Source organism: Eumetopias jubatus, unplaced genomic scaffold (genome assembly GCF_037043125.1).
Source record: "Eumetopias jubatus isolate StellerSeaLion01/CBP00866 unplaced genomic scaffold, mEumJub1_p1.0 scaffold_8, whole genome shotgun sequence".
NCBI classification, from domain to species: Eukaryota; Metazoa; Chordata; class Mammalia; order Carnivora; family Otariidae; genus Eumetopias; species Eumetopias jubatus.
Window position 1 is genome coordinate 82,533,527 of NW_028274814.1, and position 18,730 is coordinate 82,552,256.

An 18,730-nucleotide genomic window follows, 5' to 3' on the forward strand; every position below is an offset into this window, starting at 1 on the left:
CAAACCCCTTGGGTCCGAGTTGATGGTGAATCTTCTGTCCCCTCCCCCCCCACAATCCCCTTCCCTTCCTGTCCTGCCCCCCCAAAATTCCCGTTTCGTATCCGACATAAAGGCCTCTGAGGTATTCTCCCGGGGGAAGAAATGGCATTTTCTCTCCCCCTTCCACTCCGCCCCCCCCAATAGGACTTGTGTGTCGGCAGAGGCGTCTGCCGAGGGGCTAATTTCGCGTTCCTTGTTTACGATCGAGAAAAGCGCTTGGCTCTCCCCAAATGGGCCCAGCCCGCCTCCTGCTCAGGCTGCCGCGCGCTCTCCCGCCGCTCCAGTGCGGCCCAGGGCCTGACGCCCCCGGTAGCCATGCCGTGGCCACCGAGACCCCGAGGCTGTGGGACCTGAGAAGGGCAAGGGGAGTGCAGTGGGCCAGTGGAGGGGCCCCCCGGAGGCCTGAAAATGGGAGCCTTTCTCGGGCGTAATGTGGGAACCGCCGACCGGTGAGGCCTCTATTTCTCTCTTTCGCCTGTATTTTGTCTGCCCCCTTGTCTGCCTACCTGCCCCCCCGCCCCTACAGATGGCCGCACTGACTGGAGGGGGGCACAAGTCTCCTTTGTTCACCCCCCCCAAAAAACAGCTTTCGGAGAAGGCCACTCGGGAGAGTGGGGATTCACCTGGGATATTAGAGGGGGCCCCCTCCCTTTGGAGGGGTGGGCCTGGGTAAGGCTGGGGTATTTGTCTCGGCCTACAGGGATCTGAACAGATGTGCTGCCGGGGAGATTTCAGGGTGCTAGGGTTCATGGGTGATGGGTTAACGGTACCATCCTGAGGTGTCCTTATATAATATTTTTATCAATTGATTTTCTGTCCCTTCCTGGCTAGGGTCCTGCAGGCCCCCACATTCTTCACCCCCTAGATCCTTCTCATGAGACAAGAGGGATGCAGAGAAAGAATAGCAGCGGTGACTGACCCTGGTTTTCCAGTTTTCTAGTCTGTCCAGGGGATAAATCCAGCCCCAAACGCCAGCGCCTTCCTTCCCTCCTTACTTTCGATTTTCTTTCCCTTCTTCCTCTCCCACTCTGGTGCGCAAACAGAAGCAACAAGAGGGGCCACCAGTGGCAACCCTCAGCCTCCTTGTAGGCCAGATTCCCTGTAAACGTGGTCCTTAGTGCAGGAAAGCACTGGTGTGTATATCTAATAATAGCCAGAGCGGCTGAGAATAGAATCTGGCCCGAGGACTCTGCACGCCCAGGACTAAGTCTGGGCAGAGGCACTGAATCTGTGGGTCAGGTTCTGGCAATACTCCTTGGAGCCCAGGGTTCCCCTCTGAGTCCACTCTTTGGGCACCTCAGGCCTGCCCCTTACAGGCTTTGTCAGCCCTGCCACGCACTGTATTCTATGCGCCAGTTCCTAGCTAAGGAGAAATGGGCAGAGCAAACCCTTTCTCTCCCTGGTCTGACAGTTGTGATCCCTAGGAAGAATGCACCCTTGTTTGGAGAAGGCGGCCTTGTTGGGTTGGCTGTTGTGTTCCGAAACCAGGCTTGGTAGCTTTATACACTTATTATATACGGGCTCAAATGTACAGACTCCGACTTATGCATGAATATATACAGAACTCATATTTCCTCGGTGGTTAATTGTATATTACCATGCTTGTATTCGCTCAAACACCTTTTTATGTGCATGCAAAATTTTGTTAGATGGGATTGGGCTCAGGGAAGCATTGGGTGCACCAAGAAGGCCCTCTGTGCATGCTCTCCTGGAAATGTGTGCGTGTTGGGATCGGAGTATGCGGGTTCCAGTAACCGACGGATGCCATAAAGGCTTTCTCAGACCTTATTGCTTTCACTGTCCAAGCAGCTGGGGAAATACTGAATCCTTCTGCTTTCTCTCCACACCTGCCCCCAGACTTCCCCAACTCAGAGGCTGTTTACCAGAGGAACACTGTGGTGTTGAAAGTGAGTTTTGTGGGAAACTCTTTTTGTGGGTAAGGTGGACCTTCGGAGCAGTTCTGAGCAGTTGGCTAGGCCCTGGTGCTTACAGCCTTGCCGGGACAGTGAAGGAGATCTGAGTGGTTAATAAGGTGGCCTCTGGGCAGTGGTCTGAGGCAGCTGTTGGAAGAGGCTGGTGGAGAAGGCCAGACGGAATGCGTAGGGGGTGCGGTGAACATCTATCCCCGCTCCCGCCCCTGCTCACCGGACCCGAGATTTGCCTGTGTCGTCTGTGGGGCAGATTAGGGGCTCTCTAAGCTCGCCAAATACCCAGATCTGGTTACTGGTGGGACTTCGTTTTAATTCTCTCTCTTCTACCGAAGAAGCTGGGAAGAAGGCTGGCAGGGCAGCGCCGGAGAAGCTGGGTCTAGCTGCCTGTGGGCCTGGAGCACTGAATGTGCGCCGGGGCAGGGAATTCCCAGCCTCCCTTCCTAGGCTTTCTCCCTGCTGGGGCCACGAGAGGACAGAGCAGGGGAAAATATAAATGTCCGTGAACTGCTCCTGAAAGAAAGTAAGGACAGGAAAGGGGCTAGTGGGGTTTTCCTCCACTCCCTAGGCAATCAGGTTCCTCCCAAGACTTTCCTGTCCAGACACGCTGCTGCGGGTGCGGAGACGTGCAGCTTTCATCCAGCTTCTCCTGCCGGCACTGGGGGCAGCCTCGGGCTTTTGGACCTCGGCCACGCCTGGGTGCTGGGGTGACACTACCCCCAAATTGTGCCCCTCACCCGGCCCACGGCCTCTGCCACGGTGGCTGCAGCCGCCCCTGTTTATTGTGTCTGTGAGTTGTTTACTTGTTTTGTCTACTGCCACCCTGCGTCAGAAACCCGCCAAACCAGCAAACTCACCCAGGAGAACAAAGTGCGGCGCTATCCTGTGCTCCCTCCCCTTTCCGGCACCCTGCTCCCGCCATTACCTCCTCCCTCACTCTCCCTTTCCCAGGGGAGGAAGCAGAACTCGTCCTAAAATAGGGCAGCTGTTTATAGGGTTGGGGGAATTATGGGGACACCATAAACCTCCGGGTGTCCTGGTGGTAGAGAGACTTAGAGCCGCCCTCCCCTCGCCTCGGGCTTTTCTTCCTTCCCCCTGGCAACTGCTTGGTTAAGGGGGCCACAGTCATTGAGAAAGCCGAGTCCCCCTCACCCCACTCCTTCACTCCTTTCTGCAGGAGTTTTCCCTGAGACACAGGTTGTTGGGTTTTAAATCAGGGTAATGTTGGCAGATTCATAAAACTAGATAAAGCATGTCGTTCTCCCCTCACCCTCCCTTCTCAGCCCCCCAAAATAGCAGTGAATTTAAGCAAATCCTACAAAATTAAATTGCCCCTTCGCTAAAGATCCTATAAATCTCCAATCCCGCCAGGTGTAGAGCCGGAGAGGCCACTGTTCGCCTCTAATTTTGCTCCTGGCTATCAAATCTAAAAGAGTATCATCGAAGTAACTAATATTCTCATTTCTGAAATTAATTTCCCCCTCCCCGTCTCTCTCTCTCTTTTCGCCAGTGCAGATTAAATGGTTCTCTCAGATCCACAAACAATAAAAGATAAAATTATTTATAGGGAAATGAGGATGATGTTTCATTGTTGGCTTATTGTTCCAGAATGTAATAACATTTTATTTTCAAGGGAGAGAACTTAGGCCAGGGGAAAAAGAAAAAAAGTGAGAAGAGGCAGCACACCCCCACACAAAACGCCTACCCCGTATATAACTTAATATGACGTTTACAATTTCCTCATGACAACTCACTGTGACGTCATAAATGCCGTGCTCCTGAAGTTTACAATTCTCTTAAACCTCCAAAGTGGGTCCAAGCAGTGCTTAGTGTGGAGGAGTATAAGAAAAGCCAGGAAGTTGGGGATCCTTTGGCCCCATTCCGGGGGCCAAAAATATTCTAGATTTTCATTTTTCCTCCTGGGCCAACCAGGGCCACTTGCTTTTCCTCCCTGAAATGTCACTCAGCATCTGAGTTCCCTCCCCATTCGCAGTGGGGATGAGATACTCGTCTGGGGTTCTCTTGCATGCCCTCTCTTCAGCTGATATTCAGCTGCGTGGGACAGAGGTGGGATGCTTGGGGGCCAGGCCCCCAAAAGCCAGAAATGATTTCTTCCAATGATGAGCCCAAAGGGGCTCAGGGCTGAGTGGGATGGGACAGAGATGCTCGGGATCTATTTTACTTTTGAACTTTGTTAGTGAAGTGAATTGAGAAGCTAAACAAATACCATTGTGGGAGTGTGTCTGCTGATGGTAGCAGCATCAACTGGAGTGGTGGTAAAGAAAGGTCAGGCAGAAGTCTGGAAAGAGAGAGAGAGGAGAGAAAATATGATGGGAGTTAGCAGAGCCTCCCCATGTACCCTTCTTCTCTGTTTAATTGCAAATAAAGCAAAAGCAGCTTGGGCAGCCTCTCAACGTCTTAGCTCAAAAGAGAATTTGCCAGCCCAGGCCTCAGAGGTGTTTGGGGCAGTTCTCAGGCGCTTGACATACCCCATCTGGCCTTGTCCTCCTTCCCCCCCCACCCGCCCCGCTGTCCCCCAACTCCATTTAGCTGGCTAGCCTGGGCCCTGTCCCCAGAATATAAGCACCCCCAAATGGGATCCATTTCCGGGTTGGATGTGTCAAATTTCACCTTCTCCAAGTGTCTCCATGCCTGAACTTTGAAAGGAGGAGGAACATTCTGTTTTGGAATGCAATGTGTGTATGGGGAGGTATGTGCTCAGACTACTTCCCCCACCGTATCTATGAGAAACTGGAGGCTCCTTGGGTGAGCTATGCTTTGGTGTCCCCAAGCAGACCCAGTTTCCCGCAGTCAGGTTCTCTGGCGGATTTGGAGACTCTCTTTGCCATCCTTTTACTCCGGATTCTATGGAGATCAAGGAACTCCTACATAAAACACTGGGCATTTGGAGTGGATTTATTTTTTAATTTTTAAGTTAAAAACTTCTAATCATAAGCCCGTCGGGCCAACCGAGCAATCGCTCTAGAACAGCAAAGCCTTAACCAAACAGTGCGATTGTAAGGTGAGCTGAACAATTATTGAAACTGGGCTTTCTCTGCAAGAGGGATTTCAGCCCTTGCCCAGTGGCACAAAAGGGGCTGGTGGAGCCACCGCCCTTCCCCTGCTCTCAAAATCAAGAATTGGCAGGGGTGAGTGGGGCAGCTACAGCGGCTTCCAGGCAGCCAAGCGCCCAGGCCGAGCGCTGAGTCCTGCGGCTCGGGTGTCCAGGTCCTTGAGCAGCCTCCGGAGGTGCCGAGCTGTAGTTGGTGGCGCCAGCAGCCAGAAATGGAGTGTGTGTATCTGTGTGCAAGGCTGGGTGAGTCACAGACATCTGCGCAGAGTTGGGGGATCTAGGAAAAGAGAGAAGACTGGCAGAACACAAACTAGCCAGGACCTCTGGAAAAGATTGTCCCCCAGTAACCATTCCAGATCTCATCCCTCTCACTTCAGATACCCTTCCGCAAGAAATTAATATATTTCCCAGAGCAGCGTGGAAAGCAAAGGCAGACAAGAGGAGGCTTGCCCACGAACCCCTTCCCAGCCAGAGTCCAATCACACCCACCTTCTCCCCAGTTCAGAGCGACACAGGCTCCCAGCCCCTGGCCTGGAGCAGGCTAAGGCTGGGGTAGGAGCGCTTGACTCATTCTGGGAAACCGTCGAGTGCCCAGCCTCCAAAGCACCCCTTAGCCTTGGGGACTCCAGGCCAGTGACTGCCCACCCCCCCCCCACCCTCCGTGCAGGCCTATGGCGCCTGCAATAAGTTCCTCTCCTATAATTAACGCTCATGAGAAGCATGTGTTTTGGACTGGGGAGATGGGGGGACTGGAGCAGCGAACGGCAACTTTCCCCCTTTATTCCTTTTCTGAGTTTTTTTTTTGAATTCTGTTTTTGAATCCACTAATTACAGCTCCGAAAGCGAAAATCTGCTCTCGCCGCCAAACCCCTCCGAATGCCTGATTCCGGAGGCCCAAGGGGCAGAGCTACTCAGAGACCTGCGGGCCTGATGGGGGTGTTCTCTGATTGCTCTAGGCTTGTTTTATAGAAACAAAGAACAAGTCCCCCCCTTCCCAGGACTTGTGCATATTTACAGAGCTCAACTGCAGTTTTAATAAAACATCTGTTCTTGCTTCTGCTGATGAGTTTCCATAATTGTTTTCAGACAAATTTAACAGGAAAATATAAATATATTTAGAAAAACCCAAGTCCCAGCTATGCCCCCATAGACCCTCGTTCTTTCGCCAAAAAAATAAAATTAACATAAAATGAGAAAAGGAAAATATAATTCAATGGAGGGAAGATCGGGCTCATCTGACCTGCTCTCCCCCCTTGGAGCGAATCCTTCCAGCAAATTTCAGCTGCATAATTAAAGATCTGACTGAAAGAAGGAGGCTTCTTTTTTTCAGGAATAGAAGGTGATGGGGGAGAGTATGTTGGAAATTAATTTTGCCAAAAATCTTTAAGCAGTAGTGGAATTTATTTGTATTTCTGCTTCCCCTTCTCTCCCCCTTCCAGCATTTCTGCCTTTTCCCCCCAGCAGCTGGTTTCTGTTCATTATAAATCGGCGAGACCTTTCAGTCTCTGCCCTCTGTTTAGGGACGTAATAAAACACTTAACTTTCCGGGGCTGAGACTTACATTCTGCTCCTCAGGTCGCCCACCCCCGCGCCCACTACTTTCAGGCCCCAAAGGAGACTATGCCCAACTTTGGGGCCCCCTTTCCCCTCCAGACTTTGTTTAGGAGGGGCTCAAGGAAACCCAGGCATCCTTGCTGGGGGGGCTGCAGCACATGCTTCCCCAGAAGCCCCTTCTTTCTCCTAAGGTCCTTCCTCTCCCCACCCCCCCATAAAAGAGATCTAAAAATACATAGAAAATCAACACTCATTGAAAGTGAAACCTCATTAAGACATCCTATCTTCCATCATTCAATTTGTTGTACATTGCAACAATTTAATATCTTGAAGGAAATATCACTGACATGATTTATCCCTCTAGCAATCTCTCTGATATGGGGGGGGGGGAATGGAGGGAATTTACTCTCTCTTCCGGCCTGTTCTACGTGTTACACTGCTACCCTTAGGGCAGAAATGAGACTGGGAACTCTGAGAGCGGCTACTTGTGTCCAGGGGTGCGCTGACTTGTTTCTTAGCTCAGCCCCCTGGGTCTTCCCCCCCCCCAGTTCTTTCTGGCTCTACCTCTTGCCCTCCAGGGGGCCTGGAGCCCCAGCCAGCTGTTGAAAACCTCTGTCCAGGCATGCCATGAATTGGAGGACAGCTGGATTCTAGAGCAAAAAGCAAGTCACGCTAGTGTCTGTGTTTATGTACCTGCCATGTCACCCCCAAACCAGACGACACATCTCCAAATTTCTTTCTTAATTTGGAACCCTCCTCTACCCTTTCACTTTTATCTCCTTGAGCGGAAGAAAGTATGGTCCAAGAGGGGGAACCTTTAAAGTGATAGAGGTCTTTCCCCCACCCTTTTAAATACCAACAAATTTCCCTCCTTTCTGAAGGATTGGGCTGTATTTTTAAAAGCCAACACAAATTGTCCGGCAGGAAGACTCTTCAATCCCCTAACGAGGTTCATGTATTAGCTAACATGTTGTCTCCACCAGCTCCTACACACTGTCTGCTTTTGGGTTCGAAACTTTATTTTTCCCCCCTAGCGACACTCCAGGGAAACCTTAACGTTACAGAAGATGAATAAACGAGTTTTTTCCCAGCGTAGTCCCGTTTATGGCTTTATTGCTACCCATTGATTACTCCGCTTTGTTACACAGAAGGAAAAGATCATAAAATCCGGAGACATCCGGGTTCTTGTTATAGTCAGCCCCCCCCAAAAATGGTGAGGAGAAAATATGAGCTTCCACTGCTCCCTTCGCTAGCCCCACTGCCCCCTCTTTGTCAGCTCAAAGCATTTTCAGCCTATATCACGATATCAAATTAAGTTTGGATTAATCAGGAGAAAAACTCCATCTGCACACCTTCCACTGTTTCAGTTTGCCCACTGCGGCTCTCAGAAGCCTGGAACTCAGCTGCCTTTTCCTAACCTTCTCTTCCTTTTTCTCAGCCCCAAGGTGGAGAGAAAATGGGGGTAGGGGCTGCTGAGAGGCCTGGCTCTGCCAGGTGTGGCTGGCCCTTGAGTGAGAGCTCCCCAGGAGCCCTTTGCTGGAATCTCCCAAGCCCCAGAGCTCAGGTCCAGGGTGCCTCCCTTGGCCAGGCAGAGTCCGGAGGGGCCTGGGGGCTTCTGACTTGTGCAGGGGCTTGAGCCTGCCAGACACTCGCTGTCCTTCAGAGCCCCACCAGCCTTCTCTTTCTGCCTGGATCCTATGTGAATTACCCCACCGGCCCTCGCTGGCTCCAAATCATAAATTCTCACCAACATAAACAGGAGTTGATGTGTCTAGAAAGACTCTCAGAGTTCTTTCTTCTTCCTTTCTTTCTTCCTTTTCCTCTCTCTCTCCCACCTTTTACTTCTTCCTCTCTCTTTTCTATTGTATTTTTATACATTTTTCCCTTTTAGGCAAAAATGCTGCAAGAGTTTCCCCCCAAAAGGGTGTTCTGAGAGGCAGAAGGGGGCTAAGAGGATGAAGAAGCAAATGCATGGCCCCTTTGCCCACTTCAGCTCTGCCACTGTGTCCTGAGGTCTCATCCTTACTCCTTTAGACCTCCTTGCTCCCTACATTTCCCTTCCACCTAAGACTATCAGCCACACTCTCCTTCCTCTGAGCACCATGTTTTATGCAGTTTCTTTCTACTTTTGATTTTTTTTTAAATTTTTTGGGGGGAAAATACTGGTTTAGTGATGAGGACTCACTCCATGGAGGGTCAAACTAGGATTTCCTGTAGGATTTCTGGGGATTCCCCCTGAGCTGGGAAGGGGCTCTTCCCACAGAGAAATCAGGATGTAATTTTAGAAGGGGGGGGAGATATAAAAGATGAAATCAGATTGAAAATGGAGGGATTTCTCCAGACCTGGCTCTGGCCACAGCACAGCAAAGTTAGCTGGGGCTGAGAGATTTCCTACCAGTGCAGCTCTTCTTCCCTGGGCCCCAAGGCCCTGCCAATGCATATTCACCCTTCTTCACCTCCAAATCAGTTCCCTAACATACATATTTTTAAAAGAAATCCAAGTCTTACTTTCAAAGCACACACTTAGTCTCAACTAGGGAATCAACAGAAGCAGAAGCGATTTTTTTCCCCCTTCTTGACATCTGGCTTGCGATTGGCTGGAAGGGGGTCAGCTGACTTTGTCATTTTGTCTGTCCTGGATTGGAGCCGTCCCTATAACCATCTAGTTCCGAGTACAAACTGGAGACAGAAATAAATATTAAAGAAATCATAGCCCGACCAGGTAAAGGCAAAGGGATGAATTCCTACTTCACTAACCCTTCCTTATCCTGCCACCTCGCCGGGGGCCAGGACGTCCTCCCCAACGTCGCCCTCAATTCCACCGCCTATGATCCAGTGAGGCATTTCTCGACCTATGGAGCAGCCGTTGCCCAGAACCGGATCTACTCGACTCCCTTTTATTCGCCACAGGAGAATGTCGTGTTCAGTTCCAGCCGGGGGCCGTATGACTATGGATCTAATTCCTTTTACCAGGAGAAAGACATGCTCTCAAACTGCAGACAAAACACCTTAGGACATAACACACAGACCTCAATCGCTCAGGATTTTAGTTCTGAGCAGGGCAGGACTGCGCCCCAGGACCAGAAAGCCAGTATCCAGATTTACCCCTGGATGCAGCGAATGAATTCGCACAGTGGTGAGTTTTACAGCTCCGAGATATAAATTAAATAAACTGAACTGGCTTTATGACCGGCTTCCCTAGAAGAACGGGCGGAGAGAGTTTTTTATGGCCCCATAAAAACAATCACGCTCGTCTCCTCGCCGACGCCGAGACAGGGCCCCCTCTTCTGCCCCCTCTGCTCGCCTCCCGCTTGCTTGAAGGGGCCTGGCCCCCTCGGCCCCTGACGGATTGGAGGGCTCCAAGGCAAGCTGAGGGGGCAGGAACAGGGCAGGGTATGAGGGGAGGGGGCAGGGGGTGGGGGAGCCCCCCAAAGTCGAGTCAGGCTGAGGAGAAGGGAGGGGGGAGAATAAGGGGCAGAGAAATGGGGAAGTTTCCAAGGAGCTAGGGTGCTTGGGGAGGTGGGGGAGCCCAGTTGTTGAGAAATGGGGCCCTCATGCCCAGTGTTTGGGATTTTTCAAAAACCAGTTTTTAGACTTACAGCTTTCTGCCTGGTTCTTGCCCCCCCCCTTCTTTGGGACACTCACCTACCAACATATGGTGGGGGACTGAATGAAGTTGGGATCCTGGCTGTACCCCCAGTGGGGGTGGGGCAGGGCAAAAGGGAGAAGGCTGAGGTCCGAGGGGGCCCGTGAGCTGCTGGCCAAGTTGGGAGGGTCAGGACTTTGCTAGGCTAAATCGTCTACGGAGGATGCCTCGCTGATTGTTTTTAGTGTGTTTTGTGCCCGGATTTCTAGGGGTCGGCTATGGAGCGGACCGGAGGCGCGGTCGCCAGATCTACTCGCGGTACCAGACCCTGGAACTGGAGAAGGAATTTCACTTCAACCGCTACCTAACGCGGCGCCGGCGCATCGAGATCGCCAACGCGCTCTGCCTGACCGAGCGACAGATCAAAATCTGGTTCCAGAACCGCCGGATGAAGTGGAAAAAAGAATCTAATCTCACGTCCACGCTCTCAGGGGGCGGCGGAGGGGCCGCGGCCGACAGCCTGGGCGGAAAAGAGGAAAAGCGGGAAGAGACAGAAGAGGAGAAGCAGAAAGAGTGACCAGGACTGTCCCTGCCATCCCTCTCTCTCCTTCTCCCTTGCTACCCCCCCCAATTCCCTCCTAATCACACACTCTGTATTTATCACTGGCACAACTGATGTGTTTTGACTCCCTAAAACAAAATTAGGGAGTCAAATATGGACCTGAGAGTCAGCTCTGGACCCCCTCCCTCACCGCACAAACTCTCTTTCACCACGCGCCTCCTCCTCCTTGCTCCCTCGCTAGCTCGTTCTCGGCTCGTCTGCAGGCCCCTTCCCCCGCCCAGGCCTTGGGGGCTCCGTCCCTGAACCTCGCTTCAGACTCCACAGATCTCCCTCCAAATGAGGACTTGGCCTCCCACCCCCTCGGCGCCTCCACACCCCCGCCCCTGCGCAGAGAGCTGGCTCCCGGGCCGGGGCCTCCGCTCCGGGGCCTCAGGGCCCGGCCTGGCAGCCGCGGAGGGCGGGAGGCCCAAGGAGGGCTCGTCGTGGCCCCACAGCAACCCCCAGGGCCTCCCCGCAGCCCCTGCCCGGCCCTTCTGCCCCAGCAAATGCCCAGCCCAGGCAAATTGTATTTAAAGAATCCTGGGGGTCATTATGGCATATTACAAACTGTGACCGTTTCTGTGTGAATATTTTTAGCTGTATTTGTGGTCTCTGTATTTATATTTATGTTTAGCACCGTCCGTGTTCCACTCCCATCTTAAAAGGGGAAAAAAAAAGAGGGAAAATTACAAAAAGGGAGAAAAAAAAGTGAATGACGTTTGTTTAGCCAGTAGGAGAAAAAAAATAAATTAAAAAAATCCCCCTCGTGTTACCCTCCTGTATAAATCCGACCTCTGGATCCGTTCTCGAATATTTAATAAAACTGATATTATTTTTAAAAGTTTATATCGGGATTTCTGTTAATTCGCTCGTCCGCCGGCCTGGGGTTAAAGTTGGAGCCGGCTCCGAGCGCTCCCGCGTCTGCCCGCCGCCTGCAAGCCCCCAGCCCCCTGCGCTCGCCTTTCCCGGGAGCCGGGCGCAGAGCCGGGGCCTCCCCGTTCTCCTGGTGAACGCGCTAGGGGGTCTGTGAGGCCTCTCTGGGCTTCCCAGCGGAGCAACACACTCACCCCGCAAAAAAGGCCGCATAGGATCTCGTTGGGGGTGCGGGGGGGGGGAAGCCTGGGTTGCTCGGATTGGTCTCCAGCCCCACACAGGCCTTTCTTCCTGCCTGTGGTAGTCTGGGGTCCTCGGCTTCTGAACCCCGAGCCCCCAAGGGCCAGAAAAGAAGCATTCTCCAGGCATCAGGGTCTCCCCCGTCCACTCCCAGGAGTGAGGAGGAGGGCGCCGCGTGAGCAGCCCCCAGCCAGCGCCAGGCCGACTGTTGCGAAACGTGGCGGAGGCGGAGAGCCGAGGGGAAAGAGAAGACCGCGGGATTTGAGCCCTTCCGCAGGGATTGAGAGATTCAAGGACATCTCGAAAAGGAAAGCCTGGAAACTGAGCCTGCTCTGGGACTCCTGACAGGGCTGGGACAAAATTCCTTCTTCCTTACAGCCCCAGTCCCAGTCTGGTTCCTTACTCCTTTGCCTCTCAAACTCGGCGGTTGAGGAGCTCAGCCAGACCCTAACCCTTCCCCAGCTCAGGCCTTCTCTCCTTAAGCCCAGCCAGAGAAACCTGAGTGGACCTAGGGAGTGAGGTAGTGAGGGGGTCTCCCGGAGAGAAAAAATCCGCCAGAGTTTTCCAGACCTTCCAGATCCCCGCCAGCGCCCCCTCCAGCGCCTCCGCCAGCGGGGGTGGGGGGGTGGGGGGAGCCTGGAGGGGGGCTACTCCTGGCAGGGGCGGGGATTTCCTAGGGAGAGGCAGGCAGGAAAGAATAAGACTTGGGGCTAGGGGAGGGGGCTCGGAAAGGGGCCGAATGGCTGTGGAGCCCCTGGCCGCAGGCTGTGAAGGTTGCCCAGGCGCCTGCCCTGCCCACCTCCTCCATCCCCCACCCCCAGCCAGGTCCTTTCCACGCCTCCAAATAGCTCAGAAATTGCTCTGCTGGACCTTCTGTATCTAGGTCCCTGAAAGCCTGTTCCAGAGGCCTTTTCCAAAAAGGGCACAAAACAGGCCTTTTCCTCTGCCCTGCTCATATAACATTTGTGGAAGCTTCAATCTTGCTTCTCCATGCCCTCAATTAACATCTATTTTCTATCCCAAATATCTGGCATAGAATACACCGTAAGGGTCATGCACAGGGATGCAGAGCAGTCCTCCAAGCCCATTGTGTCTGGGTCTACACACACACACACACACACACACACACACACACACACACACAAAATTACCTAGTTGCCACTCTGGGATCCCAGCATGGTGAGGTCTACTCGACTCTCCCTGGATCCTCACCTCCAGGCTCATCCCAGAGTTCCTAGCACCTTCACCTTCCTGACCCTCCCCCCTGTCTAGTTCTGTCCACCCAGAACCGCTCCTCCTTTGAGCATCCTGTCCACCTCTCCAGGGGTTGGGTTTGCTTCCCCAAGCTGACAGTCACCTCCTCAGCAGTAGCAGGGCCTTGGGGCCTCCAAGGAGAGGGACCTCGAAGCTTGGTTTAGAGAACCTGAGGTAAATCCCTTGGGATCTCCAACTTGGCCAGGGGCCCTCCTACCTAAATCTCCTTTCCTCAGCCATTTTGAAGATTGAAAGGCTCTGGGGGTGGGGAGGCAAGGCTATCCGTTAGTTTTTGTATTCTGAACAAGACCTCATCCTTCCTTAAAATTAAATACAGTTTAAAAGGCCATTTCAAGTGTTTGTTGCAGCAACAGCCAGCTTCTCTACAGAGTAGAGAATCCAGCGGTCTGAAGGCAGGCCGACAAGCCAGACTGCAATTCCTCCAAGTAGGCACCAGGTGTCGCTGTGGGCTCGTTGTCCCGGCTACCCCCCAATTCCAAGAACCATTTTTTTTTCTCCCCCTTCCCTCTCTCTTTCTCTCTCACTCCCTCTCCCCCTTGGTTGGGCTTTGCCAACATATCAAGATGCGTTTCGCCGGCTTCCATCACTAACCTCCCGGAGGTCATCAAGCCAAATTTATGAGTGGCCGCTTGAGTCACGTGACTCTATTTAAGGCTCCCTTATTTGGGAAGAGCGCATAGGATAAAGAAAGAGATATCTCCACCTATAAATTGTGCACTTTGGAGAACAAAAAACCCCTCAACTTCAAAGAGTCACAAATCACCCTTAATCAAAAAGGGTGCAGAAATTTTTTTTTGGGCCCTCCCCGCCATGAGCTCCTACGTAGCCAATTCATTCTATAAGCAGAGCCCCAATATCCCTGCCTATAACATGCAAACTTGTGGGAACTATGGATCGGCCTCAGAGGTGCAGGCATCCAGGTACTGCTACGGTGGATTGGACTTAAGCATCACTTTCCCACCGCCTGCGCCTTCCAACTCTCTCCACGGGGTAGACATGGCTGCCAACCCCCGGGCTCACCCCGACCGCCCCGCCTGCAGCGCCGCGGCCGCTCCGGGACACGCTCTGGGCAGAGATGAAGCGGCTCCTCTGAACCCCGGGATGTACAGTCAGAAGGCGGCTCGCCCAGCGCTGGAGGAGCGAGCTAAGAGCAGTGGGGAGATCAAAGAGGAGCAGGCGCAGACAGGGCAGCCCGCCGGACTGAGCCAGCCACCGGCCCCGCCACAGATTTACCCGTGGATGACCAAACTGCACATGAGCCACGGTAAACTTTAGGACTTCATTTTGCGCGCTCGGGTCCGCCTGGGTTTTATAGGCCATGCGGGGCAAATAAAGAAAAAAAACCTGCGGCCATAAATTTTACGATCCAGGCATCAATGGCTCGTAAAACTGTCCACTAAAAGGCTTAGAGGCTGTGTGCGCCCAAATTTACGACGACATAATTGGATCATAGGAACAAAACGTGTATAAAAGGCAATATTCAATTTTTGGGGGAGAGGGAGGGAGTTAAAAAAATAGAGGGATCTGAAGGGTGAGGAGCGCGGGGCTCCAGAGCGGGGATCCCCCCGCGGCTCCCTCCCTCCCTCCCCTGTGGAGCCGGCTCGGCCGGCGCTGGCCGCTCCGGAGGATTCCAGCGACTCGGGAGGGGCGGGAGGGGGGTCCCCGGTGCTCGGATCTCGAGGGTGCTTATTGTTCGGTCCGAGCCTGGGTCTCCCTCTCCCCCCACACCCTCAGCCCCTCCGGCTGCTGAGTGAAGGCTGCGGCGGAAAGTTTCCTGCCAGGGCAGAGGCGCCTCTCCCGGGGGCCGGGCCGGGCCGGGCCGGGCCCGCCTGCGGCCCGCTGGGCCTGTCCTGTCCGGCTCGCCTCCTCTCCCTCCGTTGGCGGGTGGGGGCCTGGGCTGGGGTCGGGACGCTGGGGCGCTGCACGTTATTCACCCCTTCCTGGCTTGGGGGGGTTTATATTCCAGAGACGGACGGCAAGCGGTCCCGAACCAGTTACACGCGCTACCAGACTCTGGAACTGGAAAAAGAATTCCACTTTAACCGCTACCTCACTCGCCGCAGGCGCATAGAGATCGCCAACAACTTGTGTCTCAACGAGAGACAGATCAAGATCTGGTTCCAGAACCGCAGGATGAAGTGGAAGAAAGATTCCAAAATGAAAAGCAAAGAGGCTCTTTAGAGGCAGCGGGGAGGCCCGCAGATAGCGCCCGGAGCCCGCTTTGGTCCCCGCGCCTTTCCTTTTCGGTTTTCCTCTCTCTGTATTTTGGGGCAAGGGCGGGGGCTGCAGCACCGGCTCCGGAGCCTCACAGACAAAAGCGCTTTCCCTTGGCATTCCGCATCCCCACCGACCCCAGGTTCCTGCGGGGCTCTCCGCGCCGCGCGGACTCCCCTCAGTTCTGCTCAGCACCGGAGGTGGGGGGGGCCAGGGCAAGCTCCGCGGGGGCTCCCCAGAGGGCTGTGGGAGACGGGCTGGTGCTGAACAAACCGGGCCTGGGCCGCCTCTTAGGCTCCCAGCCCCAGAACGGCCGGCGGGAATTAAGGGGGGGTCCTGCGGGGGCTCCGGGCCCCACGCCCCAACCCTCCGGCCTCCCCTGTCCTTTGTTCCCGGCTTAGGCTGGCCAGGCGGCTGAGGGCTGGCGAGAGTGGCTATGCTTGGGGGAGTCCGGCGCCAGACTCGGGGTGCTTCTTTGTAGCGACTAAACTCCATGTTCGGTTTTTTAATGATTTGCATATGAAATGGGGGGAGATGACTGAAGGTCCGCCTAGGGCCCCCTTGGTGGCCCTAGGCTCTCCAAACCTTCTCACCCATCCCTAAGCCCCGTAACCTCTCCAGCCTGCACCCTCTGCATGCCTTCTCAGGCCCCTCTGCCTCAGACCACTAGCTAGCTCAACCATGGGGGTTCCCTGCCACTGGACCCCAGCAAGCAGTCCTAGAGGTTCCTGGCTGCCCACTAGTCCCTGCCACGACTCTCTGTGCCCTCCTGCCCCATCACTGTTGTCCAACTATTTATTGACTCCAGGTCTTTCCTGAAACTATATTTTGTCATATCAAATAAAGACAAAGAGAGAACAGGACTAAAGATGCAGCGGTGCCTCTCTGTTTGGGGCATGTATTGGGTAAAAGTGTCTAAATTGTCTGTGGAGTATAGGGGAGGCCCACAGCCTCTCAGCCTCTTTTTAAAAAGAGTTTTTAGGAGCTTCTAGAGGGATTGAGAAGAGGGAGGTGAAATTGAGCTCCTTTCCAGATCCCTGGTTCGCAGATGGGCCTTCGGGGAAAGGGGAGGGCACCTAGGCAGTCTGTACTGGCTTTTCCCATGCTGTGGCTCTCCAAGGCTTTCAGGCCTCTCCACCCCATTCCCACCTTGGCTGGGTGGATCTGAGGCCTCTAGACTGGCAAGCGGCCCCCACTGCATGCCAGAGCTAATCTGCCGGGCCTGGAGGCTCCGTGGTGCTCATACTCTCCAACCTGGGCCTCTGAAGATCTCTCCCAGAGCTAGGTGAGGGGCCTTGCTGGACATAGAGGGAGGGCTGAGCCCTCAGCCTAGAGGCCCATTTGGTCCCAAGAAGGATCCTCAGAAAGAGTTGGTACTTCTTGGTGAAGGGGTCTGGGGGAGTTGGAGGAAGTGTGTCTCAGCTTTTTAAGATCCTGGGGGAGATGGGAGCAAGGAGGGCAGCCTACAGTGTACCTGCCTGGCAAGAAATGCGCAGACTGTTTCCCCCACTTCTAGGGCCTAAGGCTATGCAGGACAATTAGCTGGGAAAGGAGCTGCATAGACTGGTGCCTGAGTTCTGTCTGTTTGCCATCATTTGTCTCAGTCTCTGGGATTTTGTGTGGAGGGGGAGGGTGGGCTAAAGGGAAAGGGGAAAAGGCAGATAATTCAGGTGGTGCCGAGGCTGGCTGAGGCCCACGCTCTGCTCTGCTCCAGGCTCCTGGGATGGGATGGGGGAGGAAGTACTTTATAGGAGAAACAAATGTGGGAAGGGTCCATAAAACTTTACTGCATTTCCTCTCTCGCCTCCCACAATGGGGGTGATTTCCTGGAGCCAAGCCTAGGCCCCCCACACTGGGGGAGGGTGCGGTTAAGGAGCTGGGCTAGAAGGCTGCTCTTACAGCCAAGAGGGAAAGGGAGCAGAGAGACTCTGGGGAGGGGCAAGGGGAATATTTATGATTATTAATGCTGATGCTCCTTGGATTTATTATAAGGACTGACTTCTCTGCATCCCACTGCCTAAGCTATCCATCTGTCTTTTTTTTTTTTTTTTTAACCCAGGAGTCTTTCCTCACCCCATGCCTAGCACGTAGGAGGTCTCAACAAATGTTTATTGATCTGTGCCCATTGCTACACCCTTCCCTTCAAACGGCACTCAGGCCAGGTTAGGGCGCTCGTTGCGTCTCTCCCTGACTAGCACACAGCAGTCTGCCCAACCTAGCACCACCTAGGCTTCCCTCTCAATCTCTCTCTCTCTCTCAAATAAAATGTGTAATTTTCTTCAGGGAGTTATTTTAATTTTTTCTCCATGCTGAGTAAAACTATTGGGCAAGCGGTGAAGCGTGGAAAAGCACTGGTGTCTCCAGTGGGTAACAGTTAACTAAGAAAGAGGCCGTGGCGCCCGCCATCATGCACGCCAGCATCCCTGGCTGCCGAGGCCCGGAACCTCCTCCCCAGGGGACGCACTGCCCCAGGGGTAGAACGAAGGGCTTGGCCGGTCCCGGGGCAAAGTTGCTCAGACCCGCACTGCAGGGCACACCAGCCCCACCTGGCACGGAACGCCTCCTTCCTGCAGTGTTAAGGCCTCTTTCCCTGGAGCAGCTGGAGGATTGACTCAAGTTGGCCAGGCTTGGGTAGACGCAGCCGCGCCTGCCTGCCCCCGCCCCTCCTGTCAGTCTGCAGGCCTGCCCCAGGCCCCAGCCTCTGCTTCCGCGGCCTCAGCAGCCACAACCTAGCCAGAGGCCTCGGACACACTCCCCGACGCTGGGGCTAGGTTCGGCCCACACCCTTGCTTTCTCCCAGAGCAGAGGCTTCTGCTTTGAAGCCTGGGGGTGGTGGGTGGCAGGCGGGAGGGGGTTCTCCCACCGGCCAGCCTCCTGGAACAATCTCCAAGCACCAGGATTTGGCATTGCTCTGGGAAAGTTAGTGGAGGGGCTTCTGGGTCCCCAGCAGAGACCATGGAGCTTGCCTCCCCACTTTGCCCTGAAGCCCACCCCCTCTGGCAGCCAGAAAAAAAAAGGGGAAGAAGCATGACTTACCTTCCCGGGGGAGTGGGAAGAGGGGGACACGACCCACTCTGAGCAATTAGAGGAGAGAGGAGGAAAAAAAAATAGGAGGAAAAAATATCAACACGACCTCGAAGGCGACAGGTCCTTATGGAAATAAGTAAGTAAGTAAATAAATAAATAAATAAGGATCCACCCTCTCCCCCCTCCCCACCCTGCAAGGGGGGTGTGGGGGTGGGGCAAAGGAGCAGCACAAGGGCTTTTTAGTGTAACTGAGCATTAGAGAAATACGCACGGCTTCTATGTGAATTTAGGAGTTTGAAACTTTTGGAGGTTATTTATGT

At 53.9% G+C, this 18,730-nt stretch overlaps 2 protein-coding genes across 2 annotated transcripts; both read left to right on the plus strand.

Annotated features, from left to right (window-relative positions):
- The first annotated feature begins 9,330 nt into the window (after nucleotides 1-9,330).
- HOXC6 (homeobox C6) lies at nucleotides 9,331-10,757 on the plus strand. The gene is made up of 2 exons (XM_028125669.1): nucleotides 9,331-9,730; nucleotides 10,450-10,757. Exons 1-2 carry the CDS (start codon nucleotides 9,331-9,333, stop codon nucleotides 10,755-10,757), a joined length of 708 nt encoding a protein of 235 aa, XP_027981470.1.
- Nucleotides 10,758-13,979: 3,222 nt separating this feature from the next.
- Nucleotides 13,980-15,350, plus strand: HOXC5 (homeobox C5). Its single transcript, XM_028125680.2, has 2 exons — nucleotides 13,980-14,433; nucleotides 15,136-15,350. Exons 1-2 carry the CDS (start codon nucleotides 13,980-13,982, stop codon nucleotides 15,348-15,350), a joined length of 669 nt encoding a protein of 222 aa, XP_027981481.1.
- Nucleotides 15,351-18,730: the final 3,380 nt, after the last annotated feature.

What these genes read in the sequence shown, in the direction of transcription:
- HOXC6 (XM_028125669.1), top strand. Translation starts at nt 9,331, where the DNA reads ATGAATTCCTACTTCACTAACCCTTCCTTATCCTGCCACCTCGCCGGG. An exon ending in GCGAATGAATTCGCACAGTG is followed by an intron (nt 9,731 to 10,449) that starts GTGAGTTTTACA and finishes CCGGATTTCTAG; the next exon opens with GGGTCGGCTATGGAGCGGAC.
- HOXC5 (XM_028125680.2), top strand. Translation starts at nt 13,980, where the DNA reads ATGAGCTCCTACGTAGCCAATTCATTCTATAAGCAGAGCCCCAATATC. An exon ending in CAAACTGCACATGAGCCACG is followed by an intron (nt 14,434 to 15,135) that starts GTAAACTTTAGG and finishes TTTATATTCCAG; the next exon opens with AGACGGACGGCAAGCGGTCC.